Source organism: Trachurus japonicus, unplaced genomic scaffold (assembly GCF_045865225.1).
Source record: "Trachurus japonicus isolate A0001 unplaced genomic scaffold, Traja_1.0 AP029819.1".
NCBI lineage: Eukaryota > Metazoa > Chordata > Actinopteri > Carangiformes > Carangidae > Trachurus > Trachurus japonicus.
Genome location: NW_028219952.1, coordinates 24,441 through 42,776, shown reverse-complemented (window position 1 = coordinate 42,776; position 18,336 = coordinate 24,441). Strand labels below are relative to the sequence as shown.

The 18,336-nt window shown below is 43.8% G+C and overlaps 1 protein-coding gene and 1 long non-coding RNA gene across 2 annotated transcripts; both read left to right on the top strand.

Moving 5' to 3' along the window:
* Positions 1 to 2,910: 2,910 nt before the first annotated feature.
* LOC146960936 (uncharacterized) lies at positions 2,911 to 6,823 on the top strand. Its single transcript, XR_015035334.1, has 4 exons — positions 2,911 to 3,186; positions 6,238 to 6,346; positions 6,515 to 6,618; positions 6,699 to 6,823. It is a non-coding gene; the product is annotated as an uncharacterized LOC146960936 (long non-coding RNA).
* A 19-nt stretch (positions 6,824 to 6,842) lies between these two features.
* Positions 6,843 to 17,916, top strand: LOC146960935 (uncharacterized; the record flags this gene model as incomplete). Its single annotated transcript, XM_085771925.1, has 10 exons — positions 6,843 to 7,004; positions 7,103 to 7,196; positions 7,354 to 7,421; positions 7,533 to 7,772; positions 7,863 to 7,943; positions 8,040 to 8,174; positions 8,332 to 8,394; positions 8,536 to 8,598; positions 9,282 to 9,341; positions 9,461 to 17,916. Coding segments are annotated over 10 exons (9,327 nt in total), but the record flags the coding sequence as incomplete, so codon positions are not given.
* Positions 17,917 to 18,336: the final 420 nt, after the last annotated feature.

The following is an 18,336-nucleotide window of genomic DNA, read 5'->3' as shown; positions in this document are numbered from 1 at the left end:
TGTCGAGTTTCGTATGTGTACGACAAAGTAAGCGAAATTTGTCTATGGAGAATTTCGGAAAAACTTCAAGGGGGCGCTATTGAGGCATTTAGCCACGCCCATGGGAAACGACTCTATCCGCTGAAAGAGCTCGCCATTCTTGACCTGTGTATGAAATTTCGTGAGGACACGACTTTGTTAAAGCCACGAAAAAGGCAAACGTAATTGGACGATAAAAAATCGTCAGTCGCCGCGGCGGCACACGGACGCCGTTCGTCGTATCTTCACAGCGTTCATAATGTAGCTTCAGCAACTGGTTCTGCATGTATTAGAAGTGGAATGAAGTTGATTGGGTGAAGTATGGATTTTTAATGAATTTTTGCGTACTTCCTGTTACCACCGGGGGGCGCTATGAGCCAGGCAGGAAGTCGATACATCAAAACGTTCAGGGAGGAGCCATCGTCATGTCCTTTGAATTTCAAGTGGCTACGACGAAGTATGTGCGCGTGAAAGGCAAACGAAATTTAAATTGGGATGATACACATTCGCCGCGGCGGCACACGGACGCCGTTGCTCGTAGGGTCAAAGCGTTCATGATGTAGCTTCACCATCCGGGTCTGCATGTACTAGAAGTGTAACGAAGTCGATTTGGTCAACTACGTATTTTTAACGAATTTTTGTACGTTTCCTGTTACCACCGGGGGGCGCTATGAGCGACGTCGGCAAATAATATGTCGGATCGTTCAGGGTCTCGCCATAGATTTTTGCACCAAGTTTGAAGCGTCTACGATCAAGTATGTGGGCATGAGAGCCATTCGTATTTACATGGCGAGCACCGAAACAGTCGCCAAACTTCGGGGCACGCCAGAGGCCAACCCCTTTGAGCTACAGACCTGCGGAGCACAAGATAAGCTCAGCTAGGTCTGACGATGTTCTGGACCCAATTTGGAGCCGATCGGGCGTAACCCCTCGGAGGAGTTCGTTTTGCGTAAAATAAATGCTAACCAAAATGGCCGACTTCCTGTTGGTTTTTGGGCTTCGCACGAAACAAATTTTTTTCATGTCTGGGTATGATACATATGTGTACCAAGTTTGGGCAGCCTGCGAGAAAAAAAATTTTGGTCCCTATGGCCGGGGGTCAAAAGTTCAAGGGGGCGCTGTTGTGCCAATTTGCCCCGCCCACAAACGGCGATAGTATCAGATCGAAATTTTTTCAGGTCCCGACGTGTGTCCCAAATTTCGTCCGTTTCTCGGCTTGGCAAAGGGGTCAAATCGAGGTTCAAAGTCGCGGAAAAATAATAATAATAATTAAAGCCGCAAGCGGCGATGATCGGCCCTCGCTCGCCCATGCCACCGCGGGGCCTGAGGCACGCCGGGGCTGTGGCGCGGAGCAGAAATGGAGAAGAAACCCGGAAGGAGGCCAAAATTGCAATGTTTCGTTCATCCACCAGGGGGCAGTCACCGCATGTGGTGTGGTGCGTTCAGGGGCCGCCCCTCATCACTCATGTGAAGTTTGGAGTGAATCGGACAAAGCATGAGGGAGTTATGAGCAGTTAATGGTTCGTCCACCAGGGGGCAGTAATGGGATGTGTGCAGGTGTGTTCGGGGTCAGTCCCTCATCACATATGTGAAGTTTCGTGGAAATCGGACAAAGTATGAGGGAGTTATGAGCAGTTAAAGGTTCGTCCACTAGGGGGCAGTAATGGGATGCATGCAGGTGTGTTCAGGGTCAGCCCCTCATCACACATGTGAAGTTTCGTGGAAATCGGACAATGTTGATGCAAAAAATGGCACTTCCGGTTTCCACTAGGGGGCCACATGAGCGACACCCCTATCACATGGAAGAGATCTCCACCCTGGACCTGTGTATAAAGTTTCATGATGATACGAGTTCATTAAAGCCATCAAAAAGCCAAACGTATTTTCATGGCGAGGAATTGATGGTAGCCACGCCCCCACACGGACGCCATTACTCGTAGCTTCACAGTCTTCATAATGTAGCTTCACCAACTGGTTCTGCATGTTTTACAAGTGGAATGAAGTTGATTGGGTGAACTATGTATTTATAATGAATTTTAGTTCACTTCCTGTTACCACCGGGGGGCGCTATGAGTTACATGGGAAGTTAATATATCGGGACGTTCAGGGCGGAGCCATCATCATGTCCAGCAAGTTTGAAGTTGATTGGATGAAGTATGTGGGCGTGAGAGCCACTCGTATGTACATGGCGAGCACGCCATAGTGTATTGAGCGCTGGCAGCCACGCCCTTTGACCTACGGACTAACGTTGCACAAGATAAGCTCAGCTAGGTCTGGAGATGTGGTGTACCTAATTTCAACTTGATCGGGCGAACGCTGTGGGAGGAGTTCATTTTATGCGGGAAAAATCAAAACCAAAATGGCCAACTTCCTGTTGGGTTGAGGTCATGAGGTCATGCACATGCACGCACAAACATACACACACGCACACGCACGCACACACACACACACACGCACGCATGCATGCACATACACACACACACACACACACACACACACACACACACACACACACACACACACACAGCCTGGTTATAATTATTTCATTTTCAGTCAACATGTACTGTATAAAAATAATAATTTAAGGATCAAAATCTGCAGTATGACATTGTATTTTATTTTAATATTTAATTATTAATTATTTATTTTTATAATAATCAGTGAGAGGATATTTACTTACTTAAATTTAATTTAATAATTCTTCTTGATATGTTTCTGTTTTATATTGTGTTTCTGTTTTGTATTGTGAGCTACCTGATTAATTGGAATTTCCCTTCAGGGATAAATCAATTATTTCTATTCTATTCTATTCATAAAACAGACAAACCAACAAAAAAAAATCTGTATTTTTCACGTCAGAGGACACATAGCAACAGTAACCGAGGGGTCGGAGCTTGCGCTGCGCTGTGATTGGTCGCTTTGAATTCGAACTCCAGCAGTATAAATAGGGGGCGCCGATAGCCGCTCATTCCGTTTGTTTCAAACTCTGAGTTTAGAGCAGCATTGCATCTAGACTCACTGCGAGAGACAAACACCCTTGAGGCTTTTGCTAGACAAGTGCTTTTCAAAGCTTGTTGCAGAGAGAACACTTTTCGACCTCAAACCTCATACACCACCTTCAACTTCACCACCCAGATTTCACCTAGGCGGGACCAGCCACTCTTTACAGTAAGTACATTGTGTGTAACTTAGAGCTTGGTTGTTGCCTTGTCGTGTTGCTCTTGCTTGTGGTATTAATTGTGTTGGTGTGTTACAAACTAAGCTGTGCCCTGCAGTAAATTAATTGAAACGTTTTGTTGAGCTCAGCCTGGCATAGCAGCTAGTTAGCATCGTGGCTAGGTAGCGTTAGCGTCTGAGCTAGGTAGCTGCAGCTACGTAGGAGGACACAGTGGTTATTTCAAAGTTATGGAGTGATAAGTTGTAGTGGTGCCCAGTGAGCTCCGTCAGTAGTCGGTACTCTTCTCCCCTGAAGCCCCCCTATCTGGGGGCAGTCTGACAAGGCCTGAGTCTGCACAAGCAACAAGGTAGCACACACAGAGACATGTAATGCTGCATATCAACAGAAAGCTTAGAATCTCCGCTAAACGCTCATATAAACTATTCGTAGGACCAACAAACACAGTTGCAACACCGAGCTAGACAGAGAAACCAGCCAGTAAAGAGGCTTCTTTGATGTGATAATGAGCTAATGGTAGCCACACGATGGTAGCATATATGCTTGTGGAGATTGGAGGTTGACTTTCATTATTAAGGTATTTAACAGCAATAGTATTTTTAGTCATTAACTGTAGATGCTAAGTATTGAATTAATTGTGTTGTATAATTAATTGACTGGGTCTTTATACTTGACATGTGGACATATTTGATGAAAGTCAGAATGTGCTGTGGTGGTGAACAGTTTTGGTTTTGTTAAGTGAAAAGACTTAAACAGCATGGTGATGTTTTTGTCTTTGTTTTTAATGCTAAATCTATCTATCTTGTATTTGATGTTGTGTGTGTGTGCGCGCGCGTGTGTGTGTGTGTGTGTGTGTGTGCGTGCGTGCATGCGTGTGACTGTTGTTGTCTATATGTTATTCAATTGAACTGCTCAGGCTGCCCTTTTAATTGAAACTGAAGTTGAGCAAACAGTCAGAGGACTTGAATACAAAGTTTAAAGGGAAAGTTCACCCAAAATTCAAATTTCATTCATTCTCTCCTCTCCCTCATGTCGACTAAGAGCTCTGAGAGAGTCCTCTGCTCCTTCTCTGAGTTAAAATTTTCACAGCTCTTGGTATACATGAGGGTGAGTAGATAATGAGTGAAATTTAAATTTTGGGTGAACTATGCTAAATCTGTCTATCTCGTATTTGATGTTGTGTGCGTGTGCGTGCGTGTGCGTGCGTGTGCGTGCGTGTGTGTGTGTGTGTGTGTGTGTGTGTGTGTGTGTGTGTGTGTCGTTGTCTATATGTTATTCAATTGAACTGCTCAGGCTGCCCTTTTAATTGCCCCTTGGGTATAAATAAAGTTTTTTTGTATTGAATTGAATATAAGAACAGTGGAGAGGTGTGACAATAGCCTGTGTACCTGTGCTGTGTTTCATTGAGTAATCTGTAGACTATAAGTGCTTGTGGGGGGACTAGTGTGATTTCAAAAGTTTTCTTTAGGCCAAAACTTTATCAGAATAATACTGACTTAACAGTGATGTGTTTGAGCATGTTTCAGTACAATTAAAGTTGCATAAATGCTTGTGGAGACAAAGTGGCTGCTACCTCATTATATGGATTTACAGTAACAGTATTTTCAGTCATGAACTGTTATTCTGTAGATGCAAAGTAATGAAGTAATTGTCTTGAGTAATTGATTGATTGACTTGTCTTTCTACTGAAAGTCAGAATGTGCTGTGGTGGTGAACAGTTTTGGTTTTGTTAAAGGGATAGTTCACCCTAGAATGATATTTCGCTCATTATCTTCTCACCCTCATGTTGACTAAGGGCTGGAAGAAGTTTCAGATTCCTCCGTGGCTTCTCTGAGTTACAGGGGGTCTCGGCATAGCAGTGCATGTCCATATAACGGTTGCAAAGGGACACCGGAGCTCTTTGTAAAAAAACACACACAAAAAAACATCCAAATACCTCCATGATGCTCCTATGTAATGTCCGTCTTGTGCTGAAGCCCCAAATTGCGTAATTGTCCCGAAAAAAATTAAATAAGTCTATATTTTAAGCTTGTTTGTAGCGGAAGCTTCTCGAAGCTCCTCTTCCTGGTCCGTCCAAATCTCGCGTGATTTGCGCCGGCGTCAGCATGCGTCAGTGCAGTTACTGCGAATCACGCGAGATTTGGACGGACCAGGAAGAGGAGCTTCGAGAAGCTTCCGCTACAAACAAGCTTAAAATATAGACTTATTTAATTTTTTTCGGGACAATTACGCAATTTGGGGCTTCAGCACAAGACGGACATTACATACGAGCATCATGGAGGTATTTGGATGTTTTTTTGTGTGTGTTTTTTTACAAAGAGCTCCGGTGTCCCTTTGCAACCGTTATATGGACATGCACTGCTACGCTGAGACCCCCTGTAACTCAGAGAAGCCACGGAGGAATCTGAAACTTCTTCCAGCCCTTAGTCAACATGAGGGTGAGTAGATAATGAGCGAAATATCATTCTAGGGTGTACTATCCCTTTAAGTGAAAAGACTTAAACAGCATGGTGATGTTTTTGTCTTTGTTTTTAATGCTAAATCTATGTGTGTGTGTGTGTGTGTGTGTGTGTGTGTGTGTGTGTGTGTGTGTGTGTGTGTGTGTGTCTATATGTTATTCAATTGAACTGCTCAGGCTGCCCTTTTAATTGCCCCTCGGGTATAAATAAAGTTTTTCTGTATTGAATTGAATTAAATATAAGAACAGTGGAGAGGTGTGACAATAGCCTGTGTACCTGTGCTGTGTTTCATTGAGTAATCTGTAGACTATAAGTGCTTGTGGGGGGACTAGTGTGATTTCAAAAGTTTTCTTTAGGCCAAAACTTTATCAGAATAATACTGACTTAACAGTGATGTGTTTGAGCATGTTTCAGTACAATTAAAGTTGCATAAATGCTTGTGGAGACAAAGTGGCTGCTACCTCATTATATGGATTTACAGTAACAGTATTTTCAGTCATGAACTGTTATTCTGTAGATGCAAAGTAATGAAGTAATTGTCTTGAGTAATTGATTGATTGATTGACTGTGTCTTTCTACTTGTAGATGCCCCGTGGCAAGTCCCACCGTCGTGTCGAAGCAGCTAAGCGGAGGGAGGCGGCACGACGGGCTGAGGTGTTTCATCCTCAGCCGGCCCCCAGTGTTTCTGGTGACAGTAAGTAGTCTTCCATGTTTAAAATCAACATTTCATTTATGTGGTAATGTATCATATGTGTTGAAGTCTTAACTATGTGCATTTCTATAGTCTGTTAGTGTTTACATATTGTGGTTAAATACTACTGGAAGTTGGCCTTTTTTAAGACAATCATTTTATCTTCAACAGCTCATGGCACAGGGTGGCGCCATCGAGTTCGCCAATGGCCATTTTCGGAGCTCACTGGGCACCACTACAAAATGGTCATTCCTGCCGAGGTCCCTGGCAAGAAGGTATGTACAAACTATAAAGTAACACAGTAGTTTGAAATGTTTGTTTTCATCCTAAGAGAAATTCTGTCTTTTTGTTCCAGTTTGTTCTTGTCATAGGGGCGTCTCATCTGCGTGAGCTTGCGGATGGGACCGTGCGGATGCCAGGGGATCGCTACACCTTTGGCTTCCTGTCCGTTCCTGGGGCGTGCGCAGATCATCTCAGCACCGAGGTTAAGCACGCTGTTCTTCTCAGCACCGAGGTTGAGAACGCAGTTCCTCGGATCCCTGACGCTGTCTGTGTCATTGCGCCAGGAAACAACCTCACGGCCAGTCCCACCCCCGAACACGGTGGGAAAGCCTTTGCTAAGTACCTGGCTACTGTACTGCACACATGGCCGTCTGCAGAGGTATGTTTTATTTAAAAAAAAAAAAATGAAGTTGCTGTGTACAGGTCCATAGGTTTTTTTTTAGTTATTAACGATTATTTTTGTGTTGTTATATCTAGGTTTTTGTCGCTGACCTTGTACCACGCTTGAAGGTCACGGAGGGGATCCAACAGCTATTCCGGAATCAATTTTCCGCCGTGTCAAAACAGTTCGGTATGTTTGAAAATAATGATATGGCTGCAATTGTATTTGATATATACTTTACAATATTATCACCTTAATGGTTTTCTGACCTTAAATTGACACTGCCTTTTTGAAACGTGTTTTTTAATGATCAATGTTTTTTCTTTTTTTTTTTTTCTTTTTATAGGTGTTAAGTTTTATCACCATTTTGACCGCTTCCCCCTCAGTAACCGCCGACTCTGGGCCCGTGATGGTGTAAGTAGAATGTATTTTAATATCACCAATATGAAATGATACAACACGTTATATTCAGTAAAAGTTTCATTTTTCAAATTAATGTTTAATCTTTTGTTTGTGTCATTGTAGATTCACCTCAGCGGTAATGCAGGAGTGGATATTCTTGCAGACTGTCTGTGGGTTGCCACCATCGGGCACCTGGAGAGACCAGCACCTCCGCCACAGGTGCAGTACCTGGTTTCTCCAAAGCCTCAACCAACGCCTGACAAGCGGGTGGTTCCCGTTCTGGTTCTGGTGGGGAAGGAGACCCCTGACAATACTCCACGACTCCCCCCCACCAAGTGGACAACTTTTCGGTCCGGCAGGAAGGTAAGAGGTTGAACACTGTGACTGCGCTTGGATGAAAGAAAGAGAACATTGTCAGTTGATCCTAATTTTTTGTGCCATTTGTCATTACAGCGTAGCCACCCCGGTGACCAGGAGCACGACTCTGAGGAGCACGGCTCTGGTGACGATGATTCAGAGGTGGTTCAGTGTACGGTATGTTCTTATGTAACTACACGACAGTGATAGTTTGTGTTTGCTTCATTTAACAAATGGCAGGCTTTACAAAGAAGCTACATGTCTTTCTTACAGGTGGATGACATTTCGGTGGCCTTGAAGGCGGAGTGTGACATTCCATCGAATCCTGCCCGGTTCTCTCCTGAGATTCTGGATGCCATGGACAGTCTTGTTCCATCGGCTATTGGCGGCGTTCCCACAGGCAACAAGGTAAATAATGTGAAATTTACGGTACTTGTGATAGGTGAAATATAATAAACTTGGTTTTTGTTTCTTCTAGACTGGAAATAGTGCAACAGTGTTAGTGTATAAGGGGTTGTTATGTGTATTTGACGATTTTATCCTCTTTTTTTTTTTCTCACATTAGCCCCCGCCTGTGAAACGCCAATGCAAACCTGTTTCCCTGAAGCGCAGACATGCTAGGAAGCAGGTATGTAATCATTTAATCCTGATGGAGACTGTGCTGCAGGTTGAGCAGTTAACAGCAGTTAGAATTAACTTACTGTGAAAAATGACGTCATTGCTTGTCTGTTTAGGATGATATTTATGATCTTATTTTGTGTATTTGCAGGTGGTGGCGGCACGTACAGCTCCGGTGTCTGCCAGTGTCGTGCAGGAGGCGGCGGCGGTGAAGGTAGGTGCAGTTTTGTTAAGGGGATAGTTCACCCAAAATTCAAATTTCACTCATTATCTGCTCACCCTCATGTCAACTAAGAGGTGTCTCCTCCTAAGAGTCCTCTGTTCCTCCTCTGAGTTACAGGGGGCTCCACACAGCAGAATTTGTCCATATAATGGTTGTCAATGGACACCAACTTTCTTTGGATGTTTTTTGGTGTGTCTTTTTGGACATCCCCCGTAATTCAGAGAAGGGACGGAGGACTCTGAAAATTCTCACAGCTCTTAGCCTACAGTACATGTGGGTGAGTAGATGAGTGAAATTTGAATTTTGGGTGAACTATCCCTTTCATGTTAAAAAGTGAAATGTGAAACAGTACTTTATCCATAGGGAATATTCTCTGAAGTTGAGCAAACAGTCAGAGGACTTGAATACAAAGTTTAAAGGGAAAGTTCACCCAAAATTCAAATTTCATTCATTCTCTCCTCTCCCTCATGTCGACTAAGAGCTCTGAGAATTTTCAGAGTCCTCTGCTCCTTCTCTGAGTTAAAATTTTCACAGCTCTTGGTATACATGAGGGTGAGTAGATAATGAGTGAAATTTAAATTTTGGGTGAACTATCCCCTTAAGGGAAATACATCAATGTGTTTTTCCTTTTGTAGTTATGTTTTTTTTTTCTTTCTCCATCTTTCTCTTTGCAGGTCGTGACCTCAACATCCGTGTTGACTGTCCGTCCTGAAGCCCGGGTTCCGGAGCAGGAGGCAAGCACAAAGATCCTTGCAAAGCTCTCTGCTGTTGTGGATAATGTGGTAGCATGTTGGTTTAATGATCCTGTCTGTGTCAAACTGTTAATGTGTTTTTCTTTCTCTTTCTATTGTAGGAGGCGACACCACTGCCTGTGTCGACCTGTGCTGCGTCGGGGACCACTCTTCCTCCCGGTGTGCCTACCCGTCCTGCGGCTGTCCCTCCCGCCCCGGTGCCTGTCCCTGTCCAGCCTCAAGGTGAATGTATTCGTCCTTTGCCTTGCACATGTGCAGACCAGCCTCAAGCAGTAGTGGTAGGGAGCAGCCTGCGTAGAACATCGTCCCATTTAGATGCCGATGTGTACGTGTCATGCAGTGTCGTTGCAGCAGTCAGACATAGTCTTTCTCCCGTTTGTACCTGGCGCGCAGCAGACATTGATGATGTTCGTGTCGAGGGGGTGAAGTTGGCAGCTCGGGTGGGAAAGGGAGGGGGAGGTTTCGGCCAGCAGCAGTTTGGTCTGTTTGGTAAGACGTGGAGGGTGGATGTTAGTCAGGCTGTCTACAAGGAGTTTGAAGATGGGACTGCGTTGGAGGAAGACCTGCAGCAGCATCTGTCGAGGGATGGACTGTGCGTGTTGAATCTCCATGAAGCGGTCAGCTTGATCATTCAGCACGGGGAGTACCTGGTAGTGGTGGATTGTGGGACGCGCAATGCTTCAGGGTTGGCTTGTTCAGACACAGGTCGGTCTGCTGTAGTGTTTAACACGTGCTTGAAGGACCTGATGTTTCACATCCGGAAACTTCAAGAGTCGTTGGGTGCAGAGTGGTTTGGAGTCAGTAGCATCTCTGTGGAGGAGTGTGTTGCTGAGGGAGAGAGCTGCAGTGTTCCTGTGGTGGCGGCTGCGCCACAGGCTCCCACTCAGTCCCAGGGTCGCACTTCCGTTAGAGGGAGTTTCCATCAAGGCGACAGGAGGTTTAAATACAACGGTCTTCAGTGTGTGGCTGTTAGTTGTGTGGCTCTGATGAAACACACCACTGAGAGTGTGTTTTCATGGCAGGCTGATACACTGGACAAGGTTGTGATCTCAGGTGATGAGCTGTACACATCCCTGAGGGAGGGCGGCATGATCAGTGGGAAGGAGGAAGAGTGCCTTTCTGTCCTGGATTTGCCTCGGCAGTGTGTCCTTGATGGACAGACATTTGATGTGGATCTTGGTGAATTTGTAGCTGGAGATGTTGATGTTGTCGAGGGAGAGTTTGTTGATGCAGGTGTGCATACCACTTTCAGTGATGGATTCAGTAGGATGTGTACAAAGTACAACATGTGTTTTTTCACATTGTGTGGCAGTACTTGTGCCATAATTGGTGAAGATGGCCAGTACGCTGTGGTCGACTCCCATGCCCGCAGTGCGGATGGGATGGTCGATGGTGAAGGGAAGAGTGTTGTGCTCTGTTTCAGTTCAGTACAGCTTCTGTTTGAGCACTTTTCTAACTTTGCAGCAGCTCTCCAGGCAACACCCAAGCTCTTTGAGATCAGTGGTGTTAGTGTGAAGCCGGCAGCTTTGTCTTTGGGTGCTAGTGCAACTGTTGACTGCACAGAGGGACAGGTTACTGCTCCTGTTGAGGAGAGTCCTGTCACACCAGTGGTTTGTGAAGTTGTTGATTGCACGGAAGGACAGGTTACTGCTCCTGCTGAGGAGAGTCCTGTCACACCAGTGGTTAGTGAAGCTAAGGACTGTACAGAGGGACAGGTTGCTGCTCCTGCTGAGGAGAGTCCTGTCACACCAGTGGTTAGTGAAGCTATGGACTGCACAGAGGGACAGGTTGCTGCTCCTGTTGAGGAGAGTCCTGTCACACCAGTGGTTTGTGCAGCTCCCAAGAGAGGTGAGAAGCGGAAGCTCACACTTAGAAGTAGCACATCAAAGAAGCAGAAACACAGTGATGACGTTGCAGTTAATTCAGACATTGTGTTTGTTGGGGATGTAGCATGTAGAAACTTACAATTCCATCCTCTTTCCAAAGACGTCGGTCTCGCTCTGTGTAAGCAATTTAACATAGAGTCAGAGCGAGTGGATTCTTCATCTTCTGCTGTTGGTCCATTAGGAACTCCTTGTAAGACAGAGAAGATTGTTGGCGATGGCAACTGTTTTTTTAGGGCTGTTAGTCAGGCCATTTGTGGTACACAGAAGTACCATGGGAAGTTTAGACGTGCTGCTGTGAAGCATTTGGAGACCAATCCTAAGACATACCAGAGTATTCTGAGAAGTGAGTATTCCTCCATATCAGAATACATCAAGGTGTCAAGGATGTGCTATGTTGGAACCTGGGCCACTGAGTTGGAGATTCAAGCCACAGCTGATTTCTTGGGTGTTAGTGTTTTCACGTATTGTAATGATCGCTGGCTTGAATATAGCTGTACCAGTAGTAGGTTGTCACATGAAGGTGTGTATTTGTATAATGTCAATGATAACCATTATGAGACTGTTATTTGTGTTCATCAGCCTCAAATACAGAACTGTTATGGTTACTGTAAGGTTAACACACCTGTTTCTGGAGGCTATAGCTTTAGAGAGCATAGTAAAGTTGAGAGTCCTGTTTCTGGTCTGGGTAGGAGTAGATCTGATGCCTGTAACTATGTGAGGAAGAAGATTAATTTCACCAAAAAGCAAAGTGAGAAGAACAGATATCAACAGAATGCTTTGTATAAGGACCTAAAGAAGCATGCCAGTGTTGGTAAATACATAGACAATGTTGCACATAAGATAAGGGTGAAGACCCTTAGTGTAAATAAATATAAACAAAATCTGGCACATAAGATAAGGGTTAAGACTCTTAGTGCACAGAAATATCAGCATGATGTAGAGCATAAAAGAAGAAAGATTGAAAATAGTAAAAGTAAATATCGTTCAAACAAATCTCATAGAGTTAATGTTAAGTCTTCAAGCATCAGGAAGTATCGTGAAAATCCTGATCATAGAGCTGCTGTAAAGGCTGCAAGCATCAAGAGGTATCATGATAATCCTGATCATAGAGATGCTGTAAAGGCTGCAAGCATCAAGAGGTATCATGATAATCCTGATCATAGAGATGCTGTAAAGGCTGCAAGCATCAAGAGGTATCATGATAATCCTGATCATAGAGATGCTGTAAAGGCCACAGGCATCAAGAGGTATCATGATAATCCTGATCATAGGAGACATGTTGCAGCTGACGTTAAATTAAAACGGGTTGTAAAGAAGCAGAAGATGGGATGTTTTGAGTTTGTTATGCAGCAGTTTTTAGAGAAAGTTAAGGATGGGCCTGATTTTGTTTGTTGTGTATGTAATAGGCTTTTGTTTAGACACCAGGTTCTGCATTGTAAACAGGAGGACTATAACAGGAGTGAGAAAGTAGCCTCAACAGCAGCAAAATGCATAACGGGGGGCTACTTGCACAAGTGTGATAGTGGTTGTGCTTCGCCATGTCACTTGTTGGACGCAGCACAAGGGAAGTTGTGGATTTGTTACAGTTGTCATTATAAGATTAATAGAGGTGAGATGCCACCTGAGTGTTGGTTGAACAATCTCACAGTTGATCCCGTTGCTCCTGAATTGGCTTGTTTAAATAGTTTGGAGAGACATTTGATAGCGTTGCACATTCCATTTATGAAGATGTTAGCTTTGCCTAAAGGGGGGCAAAATGGAGTACATGGTCCAGTGACCTGTGTTCCTGCTAACATTGTAGAGACCAGTAACTTGTTGCCCCGTTCCAATATGGATGGGTCGTTGTTGGCTGTGAAGTTGAAACGCAAGTTGACCTATAAAGGTCACTACGAATATCAGTATGTTGACACTACGCGCATTAAACAGGCATTACAGTATTTAAAACGGACCAACAGCCTTTATAAGGATATTGTGTTCAATGAGGCATGGATAAATGACTTTTGTAGGGAACAGGAAGCTGAAGTTCCTGGGGCATCAGATACTGTAGACAGTGCTGAGGCAGCAGCTGAGGATGAGCTTTTGCATGATAGACAGCAGCATGGTATGTTTCAGGACACCTGTCTCATGCCTGTTGATATAGGTCAGGAGGTGCTTGACCAATATTTAGATGGTATTTTGAATGTAGCTCCAGCAGAGGGTAACAATCCTGTGAAGCTGCTTAGTGATACCGCGAATGAGGCAAAGTCTTTCCCTGTGTTGTTTCCTCAGGGCAGGAACACTTATCATGAGCATCGGCCGTATCGTTTGACTCTGTCACGATACTTTAACAATAGGATCCTTCATGCAGATGGTAGGTTTGCAAGTAATGTGGAGTACATTTTTTTTGCTCAGTACATGTCTGAGGTAGAGCAGGTTGTATCCAATGTGTCCATTGCGTTACGCAAAGGTAAAGGGGGTCAAAGGTCTTACAAAGTCACTGACATTTTAAAAGATGAGGACTCTTTGAAAAAGATGTTGGAGTTTGATGATGGCTATCGTTTTCTTAGGCCTATTAGAGGCACTCCATCTTTTTGGCAGGGAGCACAGCGTGACCTTCTGGCTTGTGTGCGTCAGCTTGGTGTTCCGACATGGTTTTGTTCCTTTAGTTCAGCAGATATGCGTTGGACGAATCTGCTCTATAGTATTCTGAAGCAGGAGGGTCGAACAGCCACTGTGGAGGATTTAGAGTGGGCTGATAAATGTGATTTACTGCGTCGTAATCCTGTCACTGCAGCTAGGATGTTTGATTTTCGGTGGCATGTTTTTCTTAGGGAGGTTCTTATGTCTTCATCTCACCCAATAGGTAAGATTAAAGATTACTTTTACAGGGTTGAGTTTCAGCAGCGAGGTTCTCCTCATGTCCATTGTTTGTTCTGGGTAGAGAATGCGCCGTTGATAGACAAGAACACTGATGAGGAGGTAGTTCAGTTTATTGATAAGTATGTCACTTGTGAGTTGCCGTCATCAGATGAGGAGTTGCTAGACATTGTCACTACTGTTCAGCAACATTCAAAACGACATTCAAAGACCTGTAAGAAAAAAAACACTGTTTGTCGTTTCAATTTCCCCAGGCCTGTGTCAGCTAGGACATTTATTAGTCGGCAAGAACCTGATGAGGTTGAACCGTGCAGTTGTCCACGTGATCCAGCAAACGTCTTGGCACCGTGTGAGTGTGAGAAGCGTTTGGCTGAGAGGAAAAAACAGGCTGTCAAGATTCTGACAGATATCAAGGCAGCTTTGTCAGAGGAAAACTCTAGATTTGATAGTGTTGAGCACCTGTTTGGTCATTTAGGGATCACTCAGGAAGAGTTTGAGGCAGCTTATAGACTGTGTGGACGGAGCACTGAAGTTGTGTTGAAAAGGCAGGTTTCCGAAGAGTGGATTAACCATTACAGTAAGCCTTTGTTGAAATGCTGGAGTGCGAATTTGGATGTCCAATTTGTCGTAGACGCATATGCCTGTGTTGTCTATATCATTTCTTACATTTCCAAGGCTGAGCGGGAAATGGGATTGTTGTTAGGCAATGCGCATAAAGAGGCCTCTAAAGATGGTAATGTTAGTGCAAAGGAGGCTCTCAAGAAGATGGGCAGTGTTTATTTACACAATAGGGATGTGTCAGCTCAGGAGGCTGTATATAGACTGACTAATATGCATCTAAAAGAGTGCTCCAGGAAGGTCATGTTCATTCCCACAGGGGACAGTACTGTTAGGATGAGTTTGCCTTTAAGTGTGTTAAAACAGAAGGCATCCTCTGCGTCATCACATGATCTCAGTGGCGAAGACATGTGGATGACTAGCATTGTTGACCGGTATAGAAACAGACCTAACGATAGTGTTTTTGGTGACATGTGCCTGGCTGTGTTTGTGTCCGAGTATCGTGTTCTGACTAAAAATGAGAAGTGTAAAAACCCTGTCAAGTTGAATGGTAAGTTTGGTTTTGTTGTGAAGAGAACAAGGACACAGCCAGCTGTAGTTCGTTATGCTCGATTCTCTGAGACTAAGAGTCCAGAGTTGTTTTATCAGAGCATCTTGCAGTTGTTCTTGCCGCATCGCACAGATTCCCAGCTTAAACCTGCTAACTGTGTAACCTTTAAAGAGTTTTACAATAGCGGTTATGTCAGGTTTAGCGATGGGTCCAGGCATTCAGTCAAGTCCATTGTAGATGGAAATAGATGTGACTTTGAGGTCGAAGCAGATAAAATAGATGAGGCTCAGAATCGCATTGATGATGAGGGCTTGTTAGAAGATGCCTGGTGTGAGTTGTGTCCAGAGGCTCAGCTGGAGCGTTTAGAGTCCATTCAGGAACTCCGGGATAATCCACAGGTGGAGGATGAACCCCAAGTGAGTATTCCTGATTTATCGGTTACCAGGCAACAAGGTTCTCATTTGGAGAAAAGGAATAATGTCATGACCAGGAGTGAGGGATTGACATTGATCAGGTCACTGAATGAGACACAGATGTCCATTTTTTATCAGGTGCGTCAGTGGTGTTTGGAGCGTGTTGCTGGTAAAAAGCCAGAGGCTCTCCATGTGTTCATTACAGGTGGTGCTGGAACTGGGAAGAGTCATCTGATCAGGGCTATTCAGTACGAGGCTGGGAGGCTTTTGTCAACAGTCTGTCGTCATCCTGATGGTGTGTGCGTTTTATTGACGGCTCCTACAGGCATTGCGGCATATAATTTGAATGCAGCAACAATACACAACACATTTAGCATAGGGAAGGATGTGCGCTTGCCGTACACTCCTTTGGGGGAAGAGAAGCTCAATTCTTTGCGAGCTAAGTTTAGTGATCTGCAGATTTTGATAATTGATGAGATCTCCATGGTGGATCATAACCTTTTGGCTTACATTCATGGTCGATTAAGGCAGATCAAACAAACAGGTGACTTTTCACCGTTTGGTAATGTGTGTGTACTTGCTGTAGGAGACTTTTATCAGCTGCCTCCCGTTAAAGGGAAATCGTTGTATAATGATGATGTGACTGTGAACCTGTGGTCCAGTTTATTTAAGGTTGTTGAGTTAACAACGATTGTAAGGCAGAAGAATAGCGTTTTTGCTGATTTGTTGAATCGGCTGAGAGTGCGTACTAAAGGGACTGCTTTGCTGAATAGTGATGTTGAAATACTGAAATCCCGTGAAACTGGTGAAGTCCGCTCAGCTTTACACATTTTTGCAACAAATGCACAAGTAAATGAGCATAATGTTCAGCAGCTGTTCAGAGCATGTGAGTATGAGGAAATCCACGCCCAGGACTTTGCTAACAGTAAAAAAACTGGGAAATTGGAGTTGATGAGTGGCCATCACAGCAAGACATCTAACACCTGTTTGGATGAAAAGTTGCTGTTGGGGAAAGGTGCTCGTGTGATGTTAATTAAAAATGTTGACGTTGTTGATGGTCTTGTGAATGGGGTATGTGGCACAGTAACTGACATAGTTCATCAGGCTGGTAGTAGGTTTCCTCGGGTTGTTTATGTTAAGTTTGATGATGATAAAGTTGGTACCCAGAGGAGGAGAAACAGTACACATACCCCAGTAGTTGTACCTGGCTCTACAGGCATAGAACCTGAAGAGGAAAGGGTCACCAGGAAAGGTGGGATGCGCCGGCAATTTCCGTTGAAACTTGCTTGGGCGTGTACAGTACATAAGACACAGGGCATAACTGTAGATGAAGCAGTGGTGTCTCTTGAAAAGATATTTGCTCCAGGACAGGCCTATGTAGCTTTGAGTCGTGTTAGGACTCTGTCAGGTTTGATAATTAGGGATTTTGCAGATAAGGCCATTTTCTGTAATGACAGAATAAAGGATGCACTTCAACGCATGCCAAACTTTGTAACTGAAAATGTGGTCAGACCTAACTTGGAGTCAAATAATTTTTCTGTGTTTTTGATGAATGTGCAGGGTTTATCTGGACATGTTGCAGATTTGGCGTCATGTACACAGCATTTGCAGCTTAACTGTATTGCTGTGACTGAAACATGGCTGCCTGCAGATTCTTTGTTAGAATCGGTCCAGATTGATGGTTTTAGTTTTTATAGTCGTCCTCGAAGTGTGTCATATTCCAGTAGTCATCCAGCATTGGTGGAGCTACAGGGGAAGCAACATGGTGGTGTTGGTTTGTTTTGTCGGAGTGGTTTAGTGTGTGATGTCATCCAGGCGCCAAATGTGAACTTGGAATGTTTAGTTTGTGCCTGTGATAGTTTTGACATGCTGTTAGTAGTGATTTATCGGCCACCATTATATCCAGTGTCTTTGTTCAAGGAGAATCTCAACATGTTGCTTGAGTGGTTGGACTCCTTAGATAAAACTGTTGCTGTCATTGGGGACTTCAATTTTAATATTTTAACATCTTCATCTATTTGTGGTTTTATGTTGGAGAAAGGGTTTGTGCAACATGTGACACAACCCACAACAGAGAGAGGAACACTTATTGACCACGTATACGTTAAAACAGCTGTTTATGATGTACAGTCAATGGTGTTTCCAGTATATTTTAGCGATCATGAAGGGATTGTGTGCAGCTTTAGACTGGTAGAGTAGTAGTGGTAGTACATGTAGTTGTAGTAGTAGAGTAGTAGTGGTAGTAGATGTAGTTGTATTAGATGTATATGTAGTTGTAGTTGTAGTAGTGGAGTAGAAGTGGTAGTAGATGTAGTTGTATTAGATGTAGTAGTAGTAGTAGTAGTAGTAGTAGTAGTAGCAGCAGCAATTAAGTATTTTTTAATGTGTAGTATTGTGTGATATAGTTTTTTGACAGATTTTGTATTCATGTGGTGTTGTGTTGCCTGTATCAGTGTATATTTGTGTTTGTGTTCCCTGGCTGGCTCCCTGTTTTTTCTGTGTTGCAGGTCGTTCCAATCCTGGTTTTCATACTTCCCCTATCCTGACAGCAGAGCTCCAGCCATCCGTTCTGTCTTTGGACTTTATTTGTTGGGTGTTAAGTACTGTTCACAAAAAAATATAAAAAAAACTTAAAAAAAAAAAAATCACTACTGTTATTGTTAAGTTATGTTGATTGTATTGTTGTATATAGTTTATTTAATATTTATGTAAAC